This window comes from Heliangelus exortis, chromosome 25, assembly GCF_036169615.1.
Source record: "Heliangelus exortis chromosome 25, bHelExo1.hap1, whole genome shotgun sequence".
NCBI lineage: Eukaryota > Metazoa > Chordata > Aves > Apodiformes > Trochilidae > Heliangelus > Heliangelus exortis.
Window position 1 is genome coordinate 5,964,367 of NC_092446.1, and position 25,581 is coordinate 5,989,947.

Below are 25,581 nucleotides of genomic sequence, written 5' to 3' on the forward strand. Positions count from 1 at the left end.
CAAACAAAGGCAGCACAGCCAGAGCCATTTGCAATGCAAAGAGGGGATGGGGGCCCCGTGCCCCCCTCACCTCATCCCAGCTGCAGCCCAGCGGGGACAGAGGGGGAGGGGTGTGCCTCAGTTTCCCCAAGGAAGGAGATTCATCTCCACACGTGTGCGTGGGATTTGGCTTCACCCATGGGTGCTGGGGAGGGAACTCGGGCACCCACCCACCCCCTCTGCCCAGGGGGGTGTGCAGGGGGGGGGGGGGGGCTGTGCCTCAGTTTCCCCAGAAGAGACGGTCCGGATGTATCACCCCCTCCCCCCAAGTGGTGCGTGGGAACCGTGGCTGCACCCATGGGTGCTGGGGAGGGAACCCAAGCCTCCGGGCCCCCCCGCACTCCCCGCTCAGCCGGTCGGGCGGACCCGTGAGTCACCGACTGCCGGGGGGTCCCCGCGGCGCCCCCGCCCCCCCCTCCACCCGTCCCACCCGTCGGGCTGGAGCTGCACCCGCACCCCCGCCCCGGGGCTGGCGCCGGCAAGGGGGGGGGCGGATACACCCCGGCCCAGTGCCACCCAGTATTCCCAGGCCTCCGTGCTTCCAGCCCATTTTAAAGCTCCCAGTCCTTCCAGTTTGTCCCAGTGCCTCCCAGTGCCCCCCTGTACCCCATGCCTCCACTCCTTCCCTAGCAAGCCCAGGCCCCTGTGCCTCTGGTCTTTCCCAGTGCTCCCAGTTTGTCCCAGTAGCCCCCAGTATCCCCAGCCCTCCATGCTTCCAGCCCATCCCAGTGTTCCCAGTGCCCCTCAGTGTCCCGAAGATCACCATGCCCCTGCACCATCCCAGTGCTCCCAGTTTATCCCATTGCCCTGAAGCATCCCCACTCCATCCCAGTGTTCCCAATCCCTCCCAGTGTTCCCAGTCCATGCCAGTACCCCCAGGCCTCCTTGATTTCACTCCACCCCGGTGCTCCCAGTCCCTCCCAGTTTGTCCCAGTGCCCCCAGTCCCTCCCAGACGGGCCCAGCCCGGCCTTGCGATGCTCCCGGAGCTGAACCGGGGGGGTGTGTGCGTGTCCCCCCCCGTGTGCCGGGCTGTCCCAGCCCCGCGGTGCGGGCGGTGCCGGTGCTGGTGGCGGTGCCGGGGGGGGTGGCGGCTCCTTTAAGCGCGGCTCAGGTCTGAGCGGCGGCGGCCCCGCCCCGGCGGGTGCGCGCGGGCGGCGGGAGGGGCGGGGGGGGCGGGAGGGGCGCGGGGCGCAGCGGGCACCGGTACCGGCACCGCGCCATGGGCGCTCGGCCCGCCCGCCGGGCCCCGCCGCCACTGCCGCTCCTGCTGCTGCTGCTGCTGCCCCCGGGACCTGCCACCGGAACCGACACCGGTACCGGCACAGATACAGACACCGGCACGGCTATCGGCACCCGCACCGGCATCGGCACCGCCGGCGGCATCGGCCCCGGTACCGGCATCGGCCACGGTACCGGAACCTCCATCGGTTCCGCCGCAGCCACCGTCACCGGCACAGCTATTGACACCTCCGCAGCTACAGCCACCGGAACCGGCACCGGCATCGGCACAACCACCGGCATCGGCACCGCTACCGGCACCGGTATCGGCCCTGCCACCTCCACCAACATCGGCACGGGGCCCGGCAACGGCCCCGCCACGTCCGCTGCCATCGGCACCGGCGCCGGTATCGGCTCCGCCACCTTCACCGGCACCGGCCCTGACCACGGCACTGCCAGCGGCATCGGCACCGGTACCGGCACCGGCATCGGCACCGATACCTGCCCGCCCGGCTCCGTCCCACCGCCGCTCCATCCCCGCGGCGGCACCGGGGACAGCGGCAGCTCCAGCGGCACCGGGGACAGCGGCGGCTGCGGGAGCGATCCCGGGGACAGCGCGAGGGGGAAAGACCGCGGGTACACCGGGAGCGCCGGGGACACTGGAGGCACTGCAAGCACTGGAAACGCTGAGGACACTGGACATACTGGGAATACTGGATGTACTGGCGACACTGGAGGCACTGCAAGCACTGGAGGCGCTGGGGACACTGGATGTGCCGGGGATACTGGAGAGACTGGGAGCACTGATGACACCAGGAGTGGCAGGGATACTGGGGACACTGGGGACACCGATGTCCTTATGGGCACCAGGGACGGGATGAGCACTGGGGACGTTGGGGACTTTGGCCACACGGACACCAGGGATACTGAAGACACTGGAGAGACTGGGAGAGTCCCCAGGGACACTGGATCTACTGGGGAGTCTGGAAAAGTGCCCAGAGACACCAGGAGAGCCAGAGATACTGGATGTACTGGGGACACTGGGAGCATCCCCAGGGACAGCAGGAAAGTCCCGAGGGACACTGGGGAGACTGGAAAAGTCCCTGGGGACTTCAGGGATACTGGGTATACTGGACAAAGTGGGAGAGTCCCAAGGGACACCGGTAGCACTGAGGAGATGGTGGTCCCTGGGGCCATAATGCCCCTCCTGAGGGCCAGCAGTAGCCAGGTGGCCAGCAGTAGCCCGGTGGCCGGCAGCCGTCCCCGCCGCAGCCCCAACGGGGCGCCACAGTTCCAGCCCTCCAGCTACCAGGCCTCGGTGCCTGAAAACCGCCCGGCGGGGACCCCGGTGACACAGGTGACAGCAGTCGACCCTGACGAGGGGGAGGCGGGGAGGCTGCGCTACGCCATGGCCGCCCTCTTCGACAGCCGCTCCGACGCCCTCTTCTCCATGGACCCCCTGAGCGGCTCTGTGGCCACCGCCGCCCCCCTGGACCGGGAGAGCAAGAGCACCCACGTCTTCAGGGTGACGGCGGTGGATCACGGCACCCCCCGGCGCAGTGCCATGGCCACCTTGACGGTGACGGTGAGCGACGCCAATGACCATGACCCGGCCTTTGAGCAGCCTGAGTACCGGGAGAGCGTGCGGGAGAACCTGGAGGTGGGCTATGAGGTGCTGACGGTGAGGGCCACCGACAGCGACGCGGGGCCCAACGCCAACGTCCTCTACCGCCTCCTCAACGCCGGCAGCGCCAACGAGGTATTTGAGATCGACCCCCGCTCGGGCGTCATCCGCACCCGCGGCCCCGTGGACCGCGAGGAGGTGGAGGCCTTCGAGCTCTTGGTGGAGGCCGTGGACCAAGGACAGGAGCCGGGGCCCCGCAGCTCCACCACCACCGTCCGCATCACCGTGGAGGACGACAATGACAACGCGCCGCAGTTCAGCGAGAAGCGCTATGTGGCCCAGGTCCCCGAGGACGTGGCGCCCAACACGGCCGTGCTGCGGGTGACGGCCACTGACCGCGACAAGGGCAGCAACGCCCTGGTGCACTACAGCATCGTCAGTGGCAACACCCGTGGGCATTTCTACATAGACGCCCAGACGGGAGCCCTGGACGTGGTCACCCCCTTGGACTACGAGGTCAGCAAGGAGTTCACCCTGCGGATCCGGGCGCAGGACGGCGGCCGCCCCCCCCTCTCCAACATCAGCGGCTTGGTCACCGTCCAAGTGTTGGACGTCAACGATAATGCTCCCATCTTTGTCAGCACCCCCTTCCAGGCCACCGTGCTGGAGAACGTACCGGTGGGCTACTCCGTCATCCACGTTCAAGCCATCGACGCTGATTCGGGTGACAACAGCCGCTTGGTCTACACCCTCCTGGAGACTGGTGTGGGCTTCCCCTTCACCATCAACAACAGCACCGGGTGGATCGTGGTGGCCTCCGAGCTGGACCGGGAGGCAGTGGACTTCTACAGCTTCGGGGTGGAAGCTCAGGACCAGGGGAACCCCCCCATGGTGTCCTCAGCTAGCGTCAGTGTCACTGTCCTGGATGTCAACGACAACAGCCCCGAGTTCACCCAACGGGAGTACGGTGCCCGCCTGAACGAGGACGCGGCGGTGGGCACCAGCGTCCTCACTGTCTCCGCCGTTGACCGCGATGTCAACAGCGTCATCACCTACCAGATCTCCAGCGGCAACACCCGCAACCGCTTCTCCATCACCAGCCAGAGCGGGGGGGGCCTCATCTCCCTTGCCCTCCCCCTGGACTACAAACTGGAGCGCCAGTACCTCCTCACCATCGCCGCTTCTGATGGCACCCGCCAGGACACCGCACAGGTCATCGTCAACGTCACCGATGCCAACACCCACCGGCCCGTCTTCCAGAGCTCCCACTACACTGTTAACGTCAACGAGGACCGTCCAGTGGGCACCACGGTGGTGGTCATCAGCGCCACAGATGAGGACACGGGGGAGAACGCCCGTATCACCTACCTGATGGAGGACAGCATCCCTCAGTTCCGCATTGCCGCTGAGACCGGCGCCGTCACCACCCAGATGGAGCTGGACTACGAGGACCAGGTGTCCTACACCCTGGCCATCACGGCACGGGACAACGGCATCCCGCAGAAGTCCGACACCACCTACCTGGAGATCCTGGTCAGCGACGTCAACGACAACGCCCCCCAGTTTCTCCGCGACTCCTACCAGGGCTCCATCTACGAGGACGTCCCCGCCTTCACCAGCGTCCTCCAGGTCTCCGCCACTGACCGCGACTCGGGACTCAACGGCAGAGTCTTCTACACTTTCCAAGGGGGCGATGACGGTGATGGGGACTTCATCATCGAGTCTACCTCGGGCATCGTCCGCACTCTGCGCCGCCTCGACCGGGAGAACGTGCCCCTCTACACCCTGAGGGCCTTCGCTGTCGACAAGGGGGTCCCAGCCAAGCGGACGCCGGTGGAGATCCAAGTGACGGTGTTGGACGTCAATGACAACCCACCCGTCTTCGAGCGGGATGAATTTGACATCTTCATAGAGGAGAACAGCCCCATCGGGCTGGTGGTCGCCCGCATCACGGCCACCGACCCTGACGAGGGCACCAATGCCCAAATCATGTACCAGATCGTGGAGGGCAACATCCCTGAGGTTTTCCAGCTGGATATCTTCTCCGGGGAGCTCACCGCCTTGGCTGACCTGGACTATGAGTCCAAGGCCGAATACGTCATGGTGGTCCAGGCCACCTCAGCCCCCCTGGTCAGCCGGGCAACTGTCCACGTCCGCCTCCGTGATGCCAACGACAACCCCCCCCAACTCAAGAACTTTGAGATCCTCTTCAACAACTACATCACCAACCGCTCGGGGAGCTTCCCCGGGGGGGTGATCGGCCGCGTCCCGGCACACGACCCCGACGTCTCCGACAGCCTCACCTACACCTTCGAGCAGGGGAACGAGCTCAACCTGGTGCTGCTGGACCCCAAAAGCGGGGACCTGCGCCTCAGCCCCGCCCTGGACAACAACCGCCCCTTGGAGGCCGTCATGAGGGTCTCTGTCTCGGGTGAGAAGAAGACTTGGGGGGCCGGGGAAGCTCTTTGGGGGTGCACCCCATCTCTTCTGGGTGGCGTTGAGGTGGTTTGGGGTCCCACCAGCCCATCTCCTGGGGTGGAGGAGGGTGGTGGGGATGGAGATGCTGCCCCCCCAACCCAGATGTCCCATTGGCAGCACTCAGGGTCCTCTCACCCCCTTCTCCATCCCCACCCCTGTCTCGCCCTTGGGGTGTCTGGTACCCTTGGGAATATAGTTTGGGGGGGTTCAGGACCCTGTAGCAGCATCTGAGGTGGGGGGCAGGACCTCATGATTTCATTCTGGGGGGGGTCTTGGCACCTCACTCTGTGTTTGGGGGGGCAGGATCTGTAGGAGACGTTTGGGGGGACAGGACCCCGTGTTTGTGTTTTGAGGAGGGGTCTTGGCACCTCACTGTGTGGCTCAGGGGGGGCAGGACCCATCGCATGTGTTGCAGGGGCACAGTCTGGTGGGGGGGTCCGGGCTGGATTATGGAGGGGCCGTGGGTGAATTCTGGGGGGTCTCAGGGGCCGGGGCAGTTTTGGGGGGGGTCCTGGTACCATAATTTCCACAGCCCCCAGTGCTTGGTTGGGGTTTTTTTCGTGGGGCCACAGGTCTGGTGTCCAAGTCTGGGGGGGTCTTGGCACCTCTGTTGGGGGGTCCCTGGTGGGAAGGGGCGAAGGGGGGGCCATGCTCAGTGTGGTTTGGGCTGGGAGGGCAGCCATGGGGGGGTCACCTAGGTGTGGGGGAGGGAAACTGAGTCACTGGCCACATCGTGGTGTCCCTTGTCCCCAGCCATGTGTCCCTCATCACCCCCCCCACCCCCCTCTCCGCTCCAGCTGCACAAAGAGGGGGGCCCAGGGCACAAAGGGTGGGGGCAGGGGGCCCCCCAGGCCCCCCCTCAGCGCAGGGGCAGCCAGGAGGGGAACAAAGGCTCCGGCCATAGCTGGGCCCCCACAGCTGCAGCCATGGCAACCCCCCCCCCCTCAGCCACCGGCCACGGGCCACTGGGCAGCCGTGGCCCCTGGCCACCCCGCAGCGTCACCTCCTCCTTCCTGGCCCCATGCTGCCTCTGTCCATCTGCCCACCCCCTCCCCGTCTGTGACCCAGGACAGGAGGAGGAAGAAGAAGAGGAAGATGGGTGCCCTGTAGCCACCACTGTACCCCCCATGTGGTGGCCATCACAATGGGTGCCCCAGAGCCAGTGCTGTCCCCTCCCCATGGTGGCCATCATGATGGGTGTCCCAGTGTCATCTTCATCTCATGGTGGCCATCCAGACAGCACTGTCCCCACACCATGGTGGCCATCAGAATGGGTGCCCCATCCCCATCCTGTGGTGGCCACCAGGATGGGTGCTCCAGCACCATCCCCATCCCATGGTGGCCATCACAATGGGTGCCCCCCATGCCGTCTCCATCCTGCAGTGGCCACCGAGACCGTCCCTGACCCCTTTGTCCCCTGTCCCCCCCTCCCAGACGGGGTGCACAGCGCGACGGCCCAGTGCACGCTGCGTGTGACGGTGATCACGGACGAGATGCTGAGCAGCAGCATCACCCTGCGCCTGGCCAACATGTCCCAGGAGCGCTTCCTCTCCCCCTTGCTCAGCCTCTTCCTGGAGGGGGTGGCCACCGTCCTGGCCACCCCCCGCCACCGTGTCGTCCTCTTCAACATCCAGATGGACACAGACGTGGGGACGGACGCCCGAATCCTCAACGTCAGCCTCTCGGTGCTGCTGCCACCGGCGGCTGGGGCGCGGGGCGGTGGCAGCGGTGGCGGTGGTGGTGGCAGTGGTGGTGTCCCCAGGTTCTTCTCCTCCGAGGAGCTTCAGGAGAGGCTGTACCTGAACCGCTCACTGCTGGCCGCCATCTCTGCCCAACGCGTCCTCCCGTTTGATGACAACGTCTGCCTGCGGGAGCCCTGTGAGAACTACATGCGCTGCGTCTCCGTCCTGCAGTTTGACAGCTCTGCTCCCTTCCTGGCCTCAGACACCATCCTCTTCCGACCCATCCGCCCCGTCCCCGGCCTGCGCTGCCGCTGCCCCCCTGGATTCACTGGGGATTACTGCGAGACCGAGATCGACCTCTGCTACTCCAGCCCCTGCGGGGACAACGGGCGCTGCCGGAGCCGGGAGGGTGGTTACACCTGCGAGTGCCACCAGGATTTCACCGGTGAGAACCTGGGGACACCCTGACCCTCCAAGGGGACACCGTCCTCTTGATCTGCAGCCTCAGGAGCCCTGCAAACAGCTCCTCTTCAGCCACCACCATCCATCACTCCATCTCTTGCTCTTGGTGTCCATCCCCATCATCTCTCCATCCATCCATCCATCCATCCATCCATCCATCCATCCATCCATCCATCCTTCCCTCCCTCCTTCCCTCCCTCCCTCCCTCCCTCTCCTTTGTCTCTTCTCTCTCCTCTCCTCCTGTCCCATCACCATCTCTGGTCCCCTCCCTGTCACCTCTGTATCACCACTCCAATGGGGTCCCTGCCTGAGGTCGGGTGAGGGGGGGTGGGGGTCACCCTGGGGACACTGGGGGTGCACTGGCACCTTGGAGCCACCCTGGGGACACCCTGGGGACACCCTGGGGATGTGGTCATACCTTGTCCCCATAGTGGTGGTCCCCATCACAGGAACACATCCCCCAGTCACTGGGAGACTGGTGGCACTGGGGACAGACCTCTGTCCACCCGGGAACCCCAGGGGACACCCATGGGTGTCGGTGGGTGCCAGCAGTGGGGGAGGGGATGCTGGGGAGAGGGGGCTGTGGGTGTCTCGGTTGCCATGGTGATGGGCGGTGGTTGCCATGGTGACAGAGCTGGAGGTAAAGCCACCCTGGAGCTGATGGGGGTGTGGGGGGATGATGGGGAGAGGGGCTCCCCACTCCCCCACCCTCCCACCCTGCAGTTTTCGGGGTGCTGGGGTCCCAGCTGTGCCTCCTGCAGGGGAACACTGCGAGCTGAGCGCCCGGGGGGGCCGATGTGCCCCGGGGGTCTGCAGGAACGGGGGCACCTGCCTGAACCTCCTGGTGGGGGGATTCCGCTGCCAGTGCCCCCCTGGGCACTACGAAAAACCCTTCTGCACCATGAGCACCCGCAGCTTCCCCCCCAACTCCTTCCTCACCTTCCGTGGCCTCCGCCAGCGCTTCCACTTCACCCTCGCCCTGACGTGAGCCCCAGGGGGGCTGGGGGGACAGGAGAGGGGGGCCCAGGGAGCAGGGTGGTGTCCCATGGGTCATGGGGTGAGGATGATGGGCACCCCTTAGGTATCATTTGGGGTGGGGGTGATGGGTGGTGTCCCATGGGGTGGGGGGTGCCCCTCAGCATCACCTGGGGCTGTGGGGCTGGGGGTGTCCCATGGGGTGATGGGTGTCCTGTGGACATCCTTTGGGGTGGGGGGGATGGGTCTCATGGGATGTAGTGGGGGGGTGCTGGGTGCCCCCTGGACATCACCCTGGGGGAGGGGCTCCTGTGTACCCCATTGCTGGGGCAGGGGGTGGGGCTGTGGGGCTGAGGATCCATCCTGGTCTCCGGGTTGGGGTGACAAGCTGTCCCTGTCCCTTGTCCCCAGGTTTGCCACCCGGGAGCGGGATGGGCTCCTGCTCTACAACGGGCGCTTCAACGAGCGACACGACTTCGTGGCACTGGAGATCGTCAGTGAGCAGCTGCAGCTCAGCTTCTCTGCAGGTATTGCACCCCAAAACTGCACCCCAAAACTGCATCCTACACTGCACCCTGACACTGCACCCCAAAACTGCACCCCAAAACTGCACCCAACACTGCACCCCAGCACTGCACCCCAGCACTGCACCCCGGACATCCTAGCCCTGCCACTGCACCCCCTGTGTCCTGTCCCTGGCACTGCATCCCAGCCCCGGCACCCCCCATCCCTCTGCCTGCCCCCCCCGCATCCCCCAGACCCCCCGGGGCCCTGTCCCCTGCCCCACGTGCTGGTGCCCACAGGTGAGACCACCACCACGGTGTCCCCCTTCGTGCCGGGGGGGGTCAGTGATGGGCAGTGGCACCGGGTCCAGCTCCACTACTACAACAAGGTGCGGGGGGAGGGTTTGGGGGAATAGAGGAGGGGGCGTTGGGGGCAGAGAAGAAGAGGGGCAGGGGGGTGCAGAGGTGGAGGGGAACAGGGGGGACTGGAGGATGTGGGGAAGGATTGGGGAAGGCAGAGGGATGGAAGGGAATGGGGGGCAAGGGCCTGGGGGCTGGAGGGGAGTGTGGGGCTGGGGGGTCTGGAGGTGGGAGTTTGGGGGGAACAGGGATGGAAGGGAAGGGGGGGGTGTTGCTTGTGGGGCACAGAGTGGAGTGGGGGGACATGGGGGGCTGGAAGGGAACGGGGGGGTGGTTGGGAAGCTGGGGGCGAGCAGGAAGAGGGTTTAGGAAATGGAAATGGAAAAAGATGGGAGGGAGGAATGGGGGGAGGTCGGGGGCTGGAGGGGAGTGTGGGGGAGTCAGGGGTCTGGAGGGAGGGGATTTGGGAGGACAGGGATGGAGGGGAGCAGGGGGGTGATTGGGGAATGGGGGTGGGGCTCAGGGCATGGGGAGACAGAGGGGTGGGGGTCAGGGGGGGCGGTGGGGTTGGAGGGCTCAGGAGGAGACTGAGGCGCTGCCCCCAGCCCGTGCTGGGCCGCTCGGGGCTGCCCCAGGGCCCCTCGGAGCAGAAGGTGGCAGTGGTGACAGTGGATGACTGTGACACCGGGATGGCCCTGCGCTTCGGCCACCTCCTGGGAAACTACTCCTGTGCTGCCCAGGGCACCCAGAGCGGCAGCAAGAAGTGAGGGAGGGCCCCGGGGGTGGTGACCGTGGGGGTCCCCGTAGGTGGATAATGGGACGGGTGGAGGGTCCCTTGCGGTCCCCATGGATTGGGGGGAGGTCCACTGGGGTCCTGATGTGGGGGTTGGGGGCCCCCAGAGGTCCCCATGAGTGAGGGATCCCTTGGGAGTCCCTATAGGTGGATGCAGGGGGTTAATTGGGGGTATCTTGAGGTTCCCATTGGTTGGGGGGTGGGTGGGGGTTGCCTTGGGGTCCTCATGAGTGCAGGGTCCCTAGGGAGTCCTTTAGGGTCTCTCATGGGATTGCTTGGCGGGTCCCTTGTATTCCCTGTGAGGGGAGGTCAGGGGCGTCCCTTGAGCAACTCTTGGGGGTCCCTGAGAGTCCCATGGGTGAGGGGTTCCCTGGGGCTTCCTTGGGGATTCTTTGGGGTCCCATAGGTGGAGGGTCCCTTTGAGGCCCCTTGGAGGACCCTGGGGGTCCCGTGGCTTGGGGGGGGTCCCTGGGGGTCCCTTGGGTGGGGGGTCCCGGGGGTGACGCTGGGTTCCGCAGGTCTCTGGACCTGACGGGGCCACTGCTGCTGGGGGGGGTACCCACCCTGCCCGAGAGCTTCCCCATCCGCAGCCGCCACTTCGTGGGGTGCATGCGGCACCTCCACATCGATCAGCGCCCCGTGGACATGGCCGCGTTCATCGCCAACAACGGGACCCAGCCTGGTGCGACCGGGGCGGGACCAGAATCAGAACCAGGATGTGGGGTGGGGGGATGGGGTCAGGGATGCGAGGGTGTGGGGCTGTGCCCCCTGTCTGGGGAGATGGAGGGGGGGGGGGGGTGTGCCCCTGAGATGGGGGAGTTAGGGGGTGCCAGCCCCCATAGATGTGGGGCTGGGGGCTGTGCCCCCCTGGGTGTGGGGTACGGAGTTAGGGGCGCCAGGGCCGTGGGGCTGTGCGCCTGGGTGTGGGGTGGGGGTGTCATGGTGAGGGGGGGATGGGTTTAGGGGGTCCCAGGACTGTGGGGCTGTGCCCCTGACTGTGGGTTGGGGGGTGCCAGGGTCCGAGCCCCGTGTCGCGGGTGTCCCCCCCCCCAGGCTGCCCCGCCAAGAAGCCGCTGTGCGACCCCAGCCCCTGCCAGCACGGGGGGAGCTGTCAGCAGCACTGGGACAGCTTCACCTGCATCTGCCCCCCGGGATTCGGGGGCAAGACCTGCCAGGAAGGTACCGGGGACACGGGGGGACACGAGGGGGCGTGGAGAAGGGGTCGGCAGCCCCCCCACATCCCCATGTCCTCACAGAGATGTGAGGGGGGGTCCGCAGTGGTTCCCGGGCAGCAGCCGCCTGTCCTGGGGGGCCTGGGGGGAGGTCCACGGGGGTCTGGGGGATCGGGCAGCCCCACAAGGGGTTGGGGGTCCAGGGGATTCTGAGGTGGTCAGCATCCTCCTGCCCCCCCACCCCGTCCCCATGTCCCCGCAGAAGTGGGGGGTCCGCAGCGGTTCCTGGGCAGCAGCCGCCTGTCCTGGGGGGGTCTGGCGCTGCCCCTCTCCCTGCCCTGGCACTTGGGGTTGATGCTCCGCACCCGACACCCCCGCGGGACCCTCGTGCGGGCCAGCGCTGGCCCAGGGGCAACCATCAGCATCCAGGTCTGCCTGGGGAGGGGCATGGAGGGGATATTGCTCTGGGGCAGTGTTAACATGGGGGAAATTTCCCCGGGGGGGGGGGAATTGGCAGAGGGGGGGTTACCCCGGGGAGTGCTATGGCCATGGGGGGGTTGGCACAGGGAATATTACCCGGGGGGGGATGGGATTGGTGTATTGCCCATGGGGGGGTGGGGGGCATTTTCCCGGGGGGTGTTTCCTTGGGGAGGGGGGGGGGCTGCTTTGGGGGTGTTGCTCTGGGGGGTGGCAGTGCCAGGGGGGGTGCCCCTCTTTGGGGAGAGGGGGGAGGTTGTTCCCCCAGCACAGGGGGGGTCACCAAGTCCCTTTCTGCAGCTGAGCGAGGGGCAGGTGGAGGCGGGGATCTGGGGAGGGGGCTCCCGCCTGGCCTGGCTGCGCCTGCCCCACGCCAAGGTGACCGATGGCACCTGGCACCACCTGGCCCTGGAGCTGCGGGGGGCACCGGGACGACCCCCCCCCGCCACCCTCCTCATCCTCATCCTCGACTACGGCCGCCACCAGGTGGGTTGGGGGCTGGGAAACTGAGGCCGGGGTTGGGTCTCCCCCCTGCACACCCCCTCCCCCCGCTCAATGTGTGTCCCCCCTGCCTCTGTCCCCGCAGGCGGTGGCCGAAGTGGCCGGGGAGCTGCAGGGGCTGCGGTTGCGGAGCCTGAGCCTGGGGGGAGGGGATGGGGACATCGTGGAGGAGGGGTTCCGAGGGTGCCTGCAGGTATGGCATGGGGTGTGGGGACATGGGGACATAGGGGTGTGGGGACATGGGGGCACAGGGACACGGGGACACAGGGACATGGGGGCTTTGGGGATGTGGGGGTGTGAGGACACAGAGACACAGGGACATGGGGGTGTGGGGACATGGGGGGCATGGGGACACGGGGATGTGGGAATGTGGGGACACAGGGACACAGGGGCTTGGGGGTGTGGGGGTGTGGAGGCACGGGGACACAGGGACATGGAAGTATGGGGACATGGGTGTGGGGACATGGGCATGGGGGACATCGATTGGATGTGAGGACGTGGGCACAGGGCCATGGGTGTGGGTGCAAGGCATGGGGACACAGGACATGGGGACAAGGACATGGGGTGTGGGGACATGGGGACATGACCCTAGGGCCTGAGGACAGGGAGGTGGGCAAGGGGCACAGTGTGACCTCTGGGGGGGACACGGGGCATCCCAAGTTCCAGCGAGGGAAACTGAGGCTGGGCTGGCAGGGAGGGTGACAGTGGGATGAAACCGGGGGTGACACTGGGGGTGACACCGGTGGTGACGCAGGGTGTGCGCGTGGGTGAGACGTCCAGCAACGCGGTGTCCCTGAGTGTGGCAGCAGCGACATGGGTGGCCGTGGAGGGGGGCTGTGACCTGCCCGACCCCTGTGCCGGGGGACCGTGTCCCCCCCACAGCGCCTGCAGTGACAACTGGGACAGCTTCTCCTGCCACTGCCACCCGGGTGAGCGATGGACACCCCGCACTGTCCCCTTGGCACTGCCACCCTCCCTGGTCACTGCCACTCCCATCCCCATGACACTGCCACCCCTTTGTCATTATCCTCTGTGTCACTGCCACCCTCCCTGGTGACCCCCCCTCCCTATTCTGTCCCCAACCGTGCCTGTCCTTGTCCCCAGGCTACTTTGGTGACAACTGTGTCAGCGCTTGTGCCCTCAACCCCTGCCAGCCCCCGGCCACTTGCACGCGCCAGCCGGGCACGGCCCACGGCTACACTTGTCACTGTCCCCAGGGACACTTTGGGCCCTACTGTGAGCACAAGTGAGTGACACCAGAGGACAGGAACGTGATGGTGCCACCCACCCCGGGATCCGCCCCAACCCCCCCGATGGGGACAGGGAGTGCAAGGGACACACATGGTGCTTGTGCAAGGGATGGTGGGTGTGCAAGGGGCAGGATGAGGGGGCACAGTGGGCGTGCAAGGGACACAGGGGGCACACGGGGGGCACGGTGCCCGTGCAAGAGCCATAGCAGCCATGCAGGGGACATGGTGACTGTGCGAGGGACACGGTGGCTGCGCAGGGGACGTGGTGGTCATGGCTGGACAGGGGGTGTGGGAGTGTGTCCCCTGCCACTCCCGTCTGTCCCCCAGAGAGTCCCCACCGTGTCCCCGGGGGTGGTGGGGCCACCCCACCTGCGGGCCCTGCAGCTGCGATGTCACCAAAGGCTTCGACCCCGACTGCAACAAGACGACGGGCGAGTGTCACTGCAAGGTGGGGACCTGCTGGCCCCTGCTAGTCCCTGCTTGTCCCTGTTGGTCCCTGCTGGTCCCTGCTGGCCCCTGCTTGTCCCTGCTGGCCCCTGCTGGCTCCTGCTGGTCCCTGCTTGTCCCTGCTGGTCCCTGCTGGTCCCGACGGTGCCTGTGGTGGCCCCAGGGGACCTTCACTGTTTCCCCCCCCCCCCCAGGAGAACCACTACCGTCCTGCGGGCAGCGGGTCCTGCCTGCCCTGTGAGTGCTACCCCACCGGGTCCCTGTCCCGACGCTGTCACCGTGCCAGCGGGCAATGTCCCTGTAAGGCCGGGGTCATCGGCCGCCACTGTGACCGCTGTGACAATCCCTTCGCCGAGGTGACAGCCAGCGGCTGCGAAGGTGGGGACGGGGACCGTAGCACCCTATGGCACTGGCACCTGCTGCCACCCTGTGGCACCCCAGTGTCACCTTCCTGTCGGCTTTTGTGGCCCTGTGTCACCCTACTGTTACCCTCTGTCACCCTCTGTTACTTCATTGTCACCCTGGGCGCTGGCAACCAGCTGCCACTGTCACCCTGTGTCACCCCACTGGCACCTGCTGCCACCCTGCTGTCACCCTTTTGTCACTCCATGTCACCCTGCTGTCAATCTGGGTGCCAGCCACCAGGTGCCACTGTCACCCTGTGTCACCTGCTGTTGCCTTAGTGTCCCTTTTTGCCACACGTGGCACCCTGGGTGCCAGCAATGGGATGTCCCTGCTGTCACCCTGAGTGCCAGTGACCAGGTGCCCCTGCTGGCACTCTGCTGTCACCCGCTGTGATGCTCTGCTTTGTCCCTCAGTCAACTATGACAGCTGTCCCCGTGCCATCGAGGCCAGCATCTGGTGGCCCCGGACCCGTTTCGGGCTGCCAGCCGCTGCCCCCTGCCCCAAGGGCTCTGTTGGTAGGTGGGGGGACACAGGGACAGGGTGGGGGTGGCACTGCTGGGATGGGACTGAGGGGTGACACTGTAGTGGCCCCACAGGGACATGGAGGATGGTGACACTGTGTGGCACTGCTGAGATGGGGCAGGGTGGTGACACCATGGTGGCAGAGCTGGGATGGGGCAGGGGGGGTGACAGATCTGAGGTGGGACAAAGGGGTGGCACGGAGCTGGGGCGAGCTGGTGTACCTGCTGTGTCGGGGCGGTGACAGCGATGTCCCCACAGGGACAGCCGTGCGGCACTGTGACGAGCACAAGGGGTGGCTGTCCCCAAACCTCTTCAACTGCAGCTCCCTCGCCTTCAGCAACCTCCGTGCCTGGGTGAGCAGGGGACACGGCGACACCGGGACAGGGGACACAGGGACACCGGGACAGGGCGATGGGAATGGGGACACAGGAGTGGAGACACTGAGGGATAGGGACACATGGAGATGGGGGGAGATGGGGTTTGGGACAGAGGGATGGGAACGGGAGTGGGGACATGGGGACACGGGGACAGAGGGACAAGGACATGGGGATGGGGGGACACAGGGACACGGGGACAGGGATATGGGGATGTGAACTGGATGCGGACATGGGGACGGAAGGGAGCCGGGGCCAGTGCCACGCGTGTCCCCAGGCGGAGCGGCTGTCACGGGAGGAGTGGCGGCTGGAGCCCGCGCAGTCGCGGTTGGTGGCCCGGCAGCTGCGCGAGGCCACGGGGGTGGCGGGGCCGCTGTGGGGCAGTGACCTGAGGCTGGCGTACGGGCTGGCCACCGGGCTACTGCGGCACGAGAGTCGCCAGCGGGGCTTCCGTCTGGCGGCCACCCAGGATGTGCACTTCACAGAGGTGGGGACAGCCCGGGGACAGCCCGGGGACAGGAGACAGGGTGGGGGGCACCCCGGGGGGCGGGAGGCTGGATGCCAAGGGGATGGGCGCCCCCTGGGCAGGGGGTTGGTGGCAGCGGAACAAGTGCCGGGGGAGGGAGCACCCGCTGAGGGGGGGGGGTCAGGGCATCCCAGCCCATCGAGCTGAGGGAGGGGACCCCCTGCCCAAATGTGGGGGTATGTGTGTGGGGGGAGGGCACCCCTTCAAGTGGGGGGGTCAGGGTACCCCAACTTATGGAGTTTGTGGAGGAGGGAGGGGACCCCCTGGGGTGGGGGGCACCCATTTAGGTGGAGTGGGGGGATCAGGGCACCCCAGCCCAGGGAACCTCCTAGGGAAGGGGGGTGAAGGGACCCCCTGCCCAAATGTGGGGGCGTGGGGGGGAACCCCTTCATCTGGGGGGTTTAGGGCACCCCAGCCCTTGGAGCCTTGTGGGGTGGGGGCAGGGGGTCCCAGGGTTCCAGGAGGGTGAAGCAGAGGGAGAAGGGGGGGGTCCCCCTGCTCTTCGGGCAGGGTGGGGGCACCCTGGGCATCACCCACCCCGTGTGCCCCCCCAGAACCTGCTGCGGGTGGGCAGCGCCCTGCTGGAGCCCAGCACCAAGCGGCACTGGGAGCTGATCCAGCAGACAGAGGGGGGCACGGCCTGGCTGCTCCAGCACTTCCAGGACTACGCCAGAGCCCTGGCCCAGAACATGCCCCAAACTTACCTGAGCCCCTTCACCATCGTCACCCCCAACATCGGTCAGCACGGGCTGGGGACACTGTGGGTTGGGGACACCCTATAGGGGACACCATGTGCTGAGGACACGACATGGGGTGTACCTGGGAACATGTGTGTGACCAAAGGACATGTGTGTGCCTGAGGACACGTGTGTGCTGGGGACGTGTGTGCTGGGGATATGGGAATGTGCTGGGAGACGTGTGACAGGGCTGGGAACGTGGCTGTCCCTCAGGACACGTGTGTCCCCAAGGAGGGATGTGCCTGGTGGCAGGGACACAATCACCATGCCCAAGGGACACACATGTGTCCAGGGGACACCCACCCAGGGACCTGCCCCAGGGGTGCCAGGGGCTGCGGGCACTGGGCACGGGGGGTGGCCCGAGGTGACAGAGTGCCCGGGGTGACACAGCACCCTGGTGACACGGTGCCCGGGGTGACACGGTGTCCTGGTGCCCGCAGTGGTGTCTGTGGTGCGTCTGGCCAGGGGCAGCACGGCGGGCACCCGGCTGCCACGGTACGAGGCACTGCGGGGGGGAGCAGCCCCCAGACCTGGAGACCACTGTCATCCTCCCCGACAGCGTCTTCTGGGCCCCCCAGGGCGGGCGTGAGTCTGGGGGGGGAATTGGGCACATCCGTGGGCTGGCAGGGGTGGGGACGCTGGGGTGGGACATCCCGGGATAGGGGTGGCAGGGGTGGGGGCGCAGCACAGGGTCCAAGAGGTGCAAGGTTTGGGGACACCAGAGTGGACATAGGGTGGGCAGCAGTGGGGACCCCAGGATAGGGGTGGCGGGGTTGAGAACCCTGATGTGGCCATGGGGCTGGCGGGGTTGGGGACACTGTGCCAGCCCCCTGCCCACTCCCCCCCCAGCCCCCCCGCCGGGCAGGAGGAGGAGGAGGAGGCTGAAGAGGCTTCAGAGGAGGAGGAGGGTGGGGAGGGGAAGGTGACCCTGGTGACACGGCGCAAGCGACACCCGTCCCTGGGTGAGGGCCAGGCCATCGCCAGCGTCATCATCTACCGCACCCTGGCCGGGCTCCTGCCACCGCGCTATGACAGTGACAAGAGGAGCCTCAGGTGACAGACGGGGGGGGATGGAAGGCGGGGAGCACAAGGGTGCGGGGGCCCATGGGGGGTGCTCTGGGGGGGGGGGGCATCAGAGTTACCATGGGGAGCACGGGGGGGGGGGTCACAGGGGTCAGGGGGAGGGGTGTGAGGTGCCCATGGGGGGCTGGGGGGTACCCCTAGGGGGCTGGGGGTGCTTATGGGGGCACAGGGGGATGGTGGGGGTCCATGGGGGGCACGGGGACAGTTTTGGGGTGCTCGGGGGGTCCCTGACCCGCTGTCCCCAGGGTCCCCAAGCGCCCGGTCATCAACACGCCGGTGGTCAGCATCAGCGTGCAGGCAGGGGGGGCGGGGGGCTCGGGGGGCCGCGGGTCCTGGCCCAGCCCCTCACCCTCCAGTTCCGGCTGCTGGAGACCCGGGAGAGGAGCAAACCTGTCTGCGTGTTCTGGAACCACTCCCTGCGGTAAGGGGACACCGGGGGGACAGGGACACTGGGGGGCAGGGGACACCAGAGACAGGGATGGGGACATGAGAGTGACGTTGGAAGGGGCAAAGATAGGGACACCAGGGGCAGGGGACACCTGGGGACAGGAATGGGAACACTGGGGAGAAAGGGAATACCGGGGGGACATAGAGGACACCTGGCACAGAGGCACCGGGGCACAGGGACATTTGGGGACAAAAACACCACATGGAGGATGGGAGGGGGAGAGGGACACGGGGGAGACACTGGTGGGAGGCAGGGGACACAGGGACACCAAGGACAGGGACACCGGGGACCGGGTGAGGTGGGTGTCCCTGGGGTTGTGGGGTGTCCCCAGGAGTGTCCCTGGAGGTGATGGATGTCCCCGGGGCTGTCCTGGCGGTGGCTGAGGGTGGGCTGGGTGGCCCTGGGGGGTGCCCTGGGGGTGTCCCCTCGGTGTCCCCTCGGTGGCTGAGGGTCCCTCACAGGGCGGGGGTCGCGGGGGGCTGGTCAGCCCGGGGCTGTCACCTCGTGTTCCGCAACCGGACCCACGTCAGCTGCCAGTGCCACCACCTCACCAGCTTCGCTGTCCTCATGGACATCTCCCGACGTGAGGTGGGACACGGGTGAACACGGGGGGTTGTGGAGGGGACACGGGGGGACCCGGGGATGGGCCCTGCTATGGGGACATCGGCGGGGACATGGTGGCACCAGGCTGGGCAGGAGGTGCCAGCCCGGGGTGGGGCTGGGGGTGACAAGGGGTGATGGGAGGGGACAGGGGGTCAGGGCTGGGCAGAAGGGGTGGGGACCTGGTGTGTCCCTGGCATGTGTGGTGTGTCCCCTGACCCCAGTGTGTCCCCCGGTGTGTCCCCTGTGTGCTCCTGGTGTGTCCCTAGACGTACCCCCAGGCGTGTCACTAGCATGTACCCAGCATGTCCCCAGGGTATGTCCCAGGTGTGTCCCTGGTGTGTCCCCATATGTGTCCCTAGACATGACCCCGGGCATGTCACTAGTGTGTCACCAGTGTGTGCTGTGTCCCCGGGTATGTCCCAGGTGTGTCCCTAGTTTGTCCCACACATGTCCCTGGTGTGCCCCTGTCATGTCCCAGGGCATGTCCCCCCAGCGTGTCCCCAATGTCCCCCCAGTGTGTGTCGTGTCCCTGGCATGTCCCCAGGACATGTCCCTGGGGTGTACCCAGGGTCTGCCCGAGATGTGTGCCTTGTGTGTCCCCTGGTGTGTCCCCAGCATGTCCCCAGTGTCCCCCCGGTGTGTGCCGTGTCCCTGGCACATCCCCAGGACACGTCCCCATCGTGTCCCCGGGGTGTCCCCACGCTGACCCCGTGTCCCTCAGAGCGGGGCTGTCCTGCCGCTGGCTGCCCTGACCCAGGCCTCGCTGGGGGTGGGTCTGGCGGGTTTGGCTTTGGCCGTGCTGGCCCTGGGGGTGCCGCGGGGTCCCCGCTCCAATCGCCACAGCATCCGCCGGCACGGAGCCACCGCGCTGCTGCTGGCCCAGCTCGTGTTCCTGCTGGGAATCAACCAGGCTGAGCTGCCGGTGCGGGGGGAGGCACGGGGGGGGGCTCTGTGGGTGCAGAGGGGCATGGTGGGGGGGGGCTACAATGGGTGGAGGGGTGGGGGCTCTTAAAGGGGTGGGGGCTAAAAAAGACGGGAGGGGAGGTCTTAAAGGGGAGTGAGGGTCTTGAAAGGGGTGGGGATCTGAAAGAGGGTGGGGGCTATCAAAGGAGGTGAGAGCTATAAAATGGGTGGGGTCTTGAAGGCAGATTGGGGGGGTCTCAAAGAGGGTGGGGGCTATAAAAGGGGTTGGGGGGGTCTTAAAGGGGAAGTGGTGGGCTTGAAGGGGTGGAGGTAGAGGGTGGGGTGGGTGCTTCCAAAGCAGGTGGGGATCCCAAAGGGGGGTGGGGATCTTTCAAGGGGGTGGGGGCCTATTAAAGGGGGACGGGTCCTTTCAAAGAGGGTGGGGGTCCTGAAATGGGTCTTAAAGTGAGCAGAGGCTCACAAAGGGAGGTGGGGGTCCCAGGGTGGGAGGGTCGGGAGGTGGCATGGGGAGGGGGTCTCACGGTGGGGGTGCAGCGCCGGGCGTGGGTGTCCTCCGGGGGTGCGTGTCCCCGGGGGATATCCCGGGGGACAGGGGGTGACACTGGGGGTGCAGCTGGCCTGCACGGTGGTGGCCATCCTGCTGCAGTTCCTCTACATGAGTGCGGTGGGGTGGGCCCTGCTGGAGGGGCTGCATCTCTACCGGCGCCGCAGCGAACCCCGGCACGTGGACCGCGGGCCCATGCGGTTCTACCACGTGTTGGGCTGGGGGCTGCCCGCGGTCATCACGGGTGAGCAGAGACCCCCGGCAGGAACCTCCCCCCGACCACACCCACCCTAACCCCGCCCCCTGGACCTACCCCCCGCCCCTAAGTTTGGCCCTAGCCCCGCCCTTCATTCTGACCCTAACCCCGGCCATGCCCTCCCTCCCCACCCATAGCCCCCCACTCAAATTCTGACTCAAGTCCCTCCCCTGAATCCGGCCCTGGCCCCGCCCCTTGCCCTATCCACGCCCCTAAACCCGACCAGAGCTCCGCCCCTGGCAATAGCCCCGCCCCTAGAGGTGATCTGAGTCCCACCCCAATTTGTAGCCCCGCCTCCTCACCTCGACACCCCCATTCTGCCCCTCCCCCCACAGCCATACCCACCCCGCCCCAAGCTCCACCCCTGATTATAGCCCTGCCCCTGCTACAACCGCACCCCATCACCACGCCCACTAAAACCTTGGCCCCACCCCTACCCATGGCCCCTCCCACATGCCATAACCCCGCCCAAACACAAATTACTCATTAACATAACGCCCCCACATCTGACCACACCCTCATTAGTAACCACCCCTTTTTGACTGCACCCTTTTTGACCACACCCCCTACCACACGCACCACCCCATGTGCCTGCGATTAGCCCCGCCCCTCCTATTTTAGCCCCGCCCGCTGTTGTGGCCCCGCCCCTTACACCTTAGCCCCTCCCCTCCCTGTCCATCCCTGACACTCGGCATAGGCCCCGCCCCCCCATTATTAACCTCGCCCTTCCCGTATTAGCCCTGCCCCATTACCTTAGCCCCGCCCTATCTTAGTCCCGTCTCTAGCATCTTAGCCCCGCCCCATGATCTTAGCCCCACCCCATCTTAGCCCCACCCCTGTGTTGGCTCCACCTCTCCCGTTTTAGTCCCGCCCCCAGTTTTTATCCCTGCCCTCCCACATGAGCCCTGCCCCTCCCATATCTATCCCCGCCCCCTCCTTTTAGCCCCTCCCCCTGCCCATAGCCCCGCCCCCTGGCGCTGGCCCCGCCCCTGAGGTGCCATGGGGCAGGGCTGGCGGTGGGGTTGGACCCCCAGGGCTACGGGAACCCCGATTTCTGCTGGCTCTCCATCCACGACAGCCTGGTCTGGAGCCTGGCCGGACCCATCGCCTGCGCCGTGGCCGTGCGTATGGGGGGGTTGGGGGGACGTACCTCCGGGCACCCATGGGTGACACCCCCCACCTCACGCCTCCGCTCCCCAGGTCTGCATCTGCTTCCTCGTGCTGGCGGCCAGGGCCACCTGTGTCACCCCCCCGGGCTGTGAGAGGAAGGGCAGGGCGTGAGTCGGGGGCGGCACCCGTGGAAGGGCAACTTTGGGGGGGGGGTTATGGAGGGATGGGGAAGACATAGGGGGGCATGGGAGATGGGGCATCTATGGGTGGGGGTCCTTGTGAGGGGCATGGTGGGGGGGGCACCTATGGGTGGGGGTAGTTGTGGGGGGCTGGGGAGCACATCAGGGGCACAACATGGGGGGCAGGCAGGGGGTGCAGGCAGACAGGGGGTACAGACACTGGGGGTGCAGGTCCCTGATGTGCTGCCCACAGACGGGGGGTGCAGACAGCGGGGGTCCTGCTGGCCCTGCCCAGCCTCGCCTGGCTCCTGGCCCTGCTCTCCGTTAACAGCGATGCCCTCCTCCTGCACTACCTCTTCGCCATCAGCAACTGCCTGCAGGTGTGGGAACCCCCCAGGAACCCCCCCTGAGTCCTCGGGACCCCACCAGATCCCCGTAACCACCCCAGAGCCCTCTGAGCCTTCATCATTCTTCTAATCCCCCAGGACCCCCCTAGGGCCCTCCACCCTAGAGACCGCCTGACCCCTCTGGAGCACCTATGACCCCCCCAGAGCTTCTGTTATCCCTCAGGATCCCCCCGAGCCTCTCTGAGCCCCTTCAGCCCCCCTGAGCCCCCAGAACTCCCTCCAGAGCCCCCCAGAGTCCCTGACGCCCCCCACCAAGGGGGATCCATCATGCAGTCTGGAGCACTGGGGGGGGGGAGCACCCAGTGGTTGGGGGGATCCCTTGCTCTGCTCAGGGTGCTGATGAGGGGCACCCTGTGAGTTTGGGTTGGGGGTCTGCAGCCAGAGGCTGCCCCCTCACCCTGTACCCCCCCATGACCATCTGCCCCCCCCAGGGCCCCCTCATCTTCCTCTTCTGCGTGGTGCTGAGCAAGGAGGTGCGGAGGAGTCTGCGGCTGAGCTGCACCCACTGCCACCGCCCCGACCCTGCCATGGCCACCAAGGCCACCCTGACCCCCGTGAGTGCCGGGGCAACATCCAGGACAGGTGGGGGGGCGATCAGGGGTGCGGGGACAGCCCCCCACCCCCGTGTCCCTGTCCCCTCGCAGGCCTATGGCTGTGACAGCACTTACGTGGCGGGGCGGTTGTCCCCGTGTCCCGGGGGTGGCTCCAGCGGGTCCCTGCACAGCACCGCGCGCTCGGGCAAGAGCCACCACAGCTACATCCCCTTCGTGAGGAGGTACGGGGGAACAGCACGGGGGGGACAGCACGGGGGTGCGACAGCACGGGGCGGGGGCAGGGGACAGCATGGGGGGGACAGCACGGGGGGGGAGAACACAGCCGGGGGCGGGGACAGCACGGGGGAGGGTAAGGGGGAGAGACAGCATGGGAGGGGGAGAGACAGCACTGGGGGGGCAGCATGGGGGGGGCAGGGTAGGAGGGGGACAGCATGGGGGGGGGACAGCACGGGGGCGGGGCGGGATGGAGGGGGGACGGTACGGGGCAGGAGACAGCATGATGTCAAGGGAGTGGGATGGCATTGTGGTGGGGTGGTTGGTGGCATCATGGTTGGGTGCTGGGGTGGTGAGGTGACATTGTGATGGGGTGGGGGGTGGCAGGATGGTGGACAGGGTGGGGGTGGCATTGGGTGGGGTCGTGGGGTGACATCATGGTGGGGTGATGGGATGGGGGGTGGCAGGATGGTGGCAATGTGGTGCGGTGGTACCGTGGTGGGGTGCCATGGTGATGGGTGGTGGCACGGGGACAGGGTGGCATGGTGCCTGGGTGCCAGCACTCTGGGGGTGGGGGGGTCCCCTCTCCGCAGGGAGGACTCGGGGCTGGCGGGCAGCCCAGGGCCACTGCCCGAGCCCGGGGGGCTCTTCCTGGACACCCCGGAGCAGCCCGAGGGTAGGGGGACACACGTGTGATGAGCATGCCCGGCCTCAGGCGGGCAGGGAGCGGGGTGGGGGCGTGTCCGTGGGGACCCCTGACCCGTGTGTGTCCCCAGATCCGGACACGGACTCGGACAGTGACATTTCCCTGGAGGAGGAGGGCAGCGGCTCCTGCGGCTCCTCCCGCTCCTCCGACAGTGAGGACGAGGGGGCCCCCCCCGGCTGGGACCCCCTGCCCGGGCCCCCCCCCGCCCCCGGGCCTGGTAACACAACCAGGGGGCACTCGGGGGAGGGGTGGGGGGTAGGGTCTCCCCCTGTCTGGGGGCACCCGGTGGAGAGGGGGGGGGGGGGTGTCTCTAACCCTATTTGGGGTACCTGAGGGAGACACAGTGATTTGTGGGGGGGTCCCTCCCCCTGTCTGGGGGCACCCAGTGGTTATGGGGGTCCCTCGCAGCCCCCACCCCAGCACCCCCCAACCCCGCCCCTCCGCAGGTGACAGTTTGGTGGCCCCGGGGCGACCGTACTGGCCCGGCGAGTTCATGACAACGACGGCAAGTGAGAGCGAGGGGCAGGGGGGCAGCGAACCCCTGCGGGTAGAACCGGCGGGGGGGGGGGCAGGGACACCCCCCCCAGGCCTGACCCCGGCACCCCCCGGGCTGACCCCCCCCACCTGAATGGCCAAGCACTGCCCAGGGACCCCCCCCTGCTGCCCCTGCCCCACCCCCACAAAGGTACGAGAGGCCTCGGGGGGAGGGGGCAGGGAAGGGGGGGGGGGGCACCGGGCTGAGCCCCCCTCACCCCCCTCCAACTTTGGGTACCCCCCCCAGGCATCCTGAAGAAGAAGGGGCTGCCCCCCATCAGCGAGCGGGGCAGTGCCCCCCGCCCCCCCCGCCGCCCCCCCCGGGTTCCTCGGGCAGTGAAGGCAGCAGGGGGGGGGTCCCGGCCGCACCCCGCCCCCGGCAGAGTCTCCAGGAGCAGCTGCGGGGCCGCGCACCGATTGCCATGAGCGTGCGGGCGGGCACGGCCGATGGGGACTCCTCGGGCTCCGAGTGAGTGGGGGGACACGGGGGGGGAAATGGGGGTGCCCATGGGGGGCTCGGGGGTGCCTGAGGTGGGGGGGCCACGGGAGCTGCTGGGGGGAGCAGGGGGTTCCTCTGGGGGGTGCTGGGTGGCCCTGGGGTAGGGAGGGTTGATGAGTGCTGGGGGGGGGAAGGGGGTCGCCTGGGGTCCGGGTGGGGGGGGGGGGGTGTCTCTGCGGGCTGTGGTGGGTGCCCATGGGGGGGCTGCTGGGTGAACATGGGGGGGTCGATGGCTGCGGGGGGTCCTGTGGTGGGGTCCGGGTGGGGGGGGGTGGTGTCTCTGCGGGCTGTGGTGGGTGCCCATGGGGGGGGCTGCTGGGTGAACATGGGGGGGTCGATGGCTGCGGGGGGTCCTGTGGTGGGGGTGGGTCAGGAGGAGCGGTGGGTGCTCCGGGGGTGTGAAGCGGCTGTTGGGTGCCTCTGGGGCTCAAGGGGGGGCTGCTGGGGGGACTGCCCACGGGGGGGAGGGGGTTGGGGTTGTTGTGGAATGTTAGGAAGGCTCGGAGAATGTTGGAGAATATTCAGGAATATTCTCCAACATTCTCCGAGCCTTCCTAACATTCCACAACATTGGGGCTTGTCCCTTTTGGGGGGGGGGCACAGGGGGGTGTTGGGGTCCCCCCTTGGGTGCCCATGGTGGTTTGTGGGAGGGGGGGAAACTCCAGGGGTGTCATTACAGTGGGAAATAGGGGGGGGTGAGGGGTCTCCCTGCCCACGAGCATTAACCCCCCCCCTCTCTCCTTCCCACCACCCCCCCACCCAGATTTTCTTTTTTTTAATTTTCTCCATTAACCCACGGGGGGATGGGGGGGCTCCTGGCCCCCCCCTCCTCACCTCCTCCATTCCCCCCCTCCCTGGGTGAGCACCGGGTGCTGGGGGGGCAGAGGGCACCCTGGCACCCCCCCCCCTCACACATCCACCTGCCTTCGTTTTTTTTATTCCCCCCCTGTTGTCCACCCCCCCCACCCGTCTGTC

General features: G+C 67.3%; 1 protein-coding gene across 1 annotated transcript; it reads left to right on the plus strand.

The window, feature by feature from the left end:
- The first annotated feature begins 1,218 nt into the window (after positions 1–1,218).
- On the plus strand, positions 1,219–24,501 carry CELSR2 (cadherin EGF LAG seven-pass G-type receptor 2). The gene is given in 36 exon segments (XM_071768267.1): positions 1,219–5,313; positions 6,795–7,487; positions 8,266–8,488; positions 8,891–9,006; positions 9,283–9,371; positions 9,948–10,105; positions 10,654–10,817; positions 11,189–11,314; positions 11,570–11,736; positions 12,085–12,270; positions 12,371–12,478; positions 13,040–13,214; positions 13,390–13,531; positions 13,863–13,983; positions 14,177–14,360; positions 14,801–14,902; positions 15,168–15,262; positions 15,561–15,770; positions 16,364–16,547; positions 16,987–17,057; positions 17,059–17,135; positions 17,396–17,599; positions 17,875–17,938; positions 17,941–18,050; positions 18,539–18,665; positions 19,402–19,602; positions 20,218–20,392; positions 21,413–21,525; positions 21,605–21,681; positions 21,947–22,073; positions 22,532–22,654; positions 22,745–22,875; positions 23,461–23,543; positions 23,644–23,790; positions 24,020–24,258; positions 24,355–24,501. Coding segments are annotated over 35 exon segments (9,309 nt in total). The 5' UTR covers positions 1,219–1,259; the 3' UTR covers positions 24,202–24,258; positions 24,355–24,501.
- Positions 24,502–25,581: the final 1,080 nt, after the last annotated feature.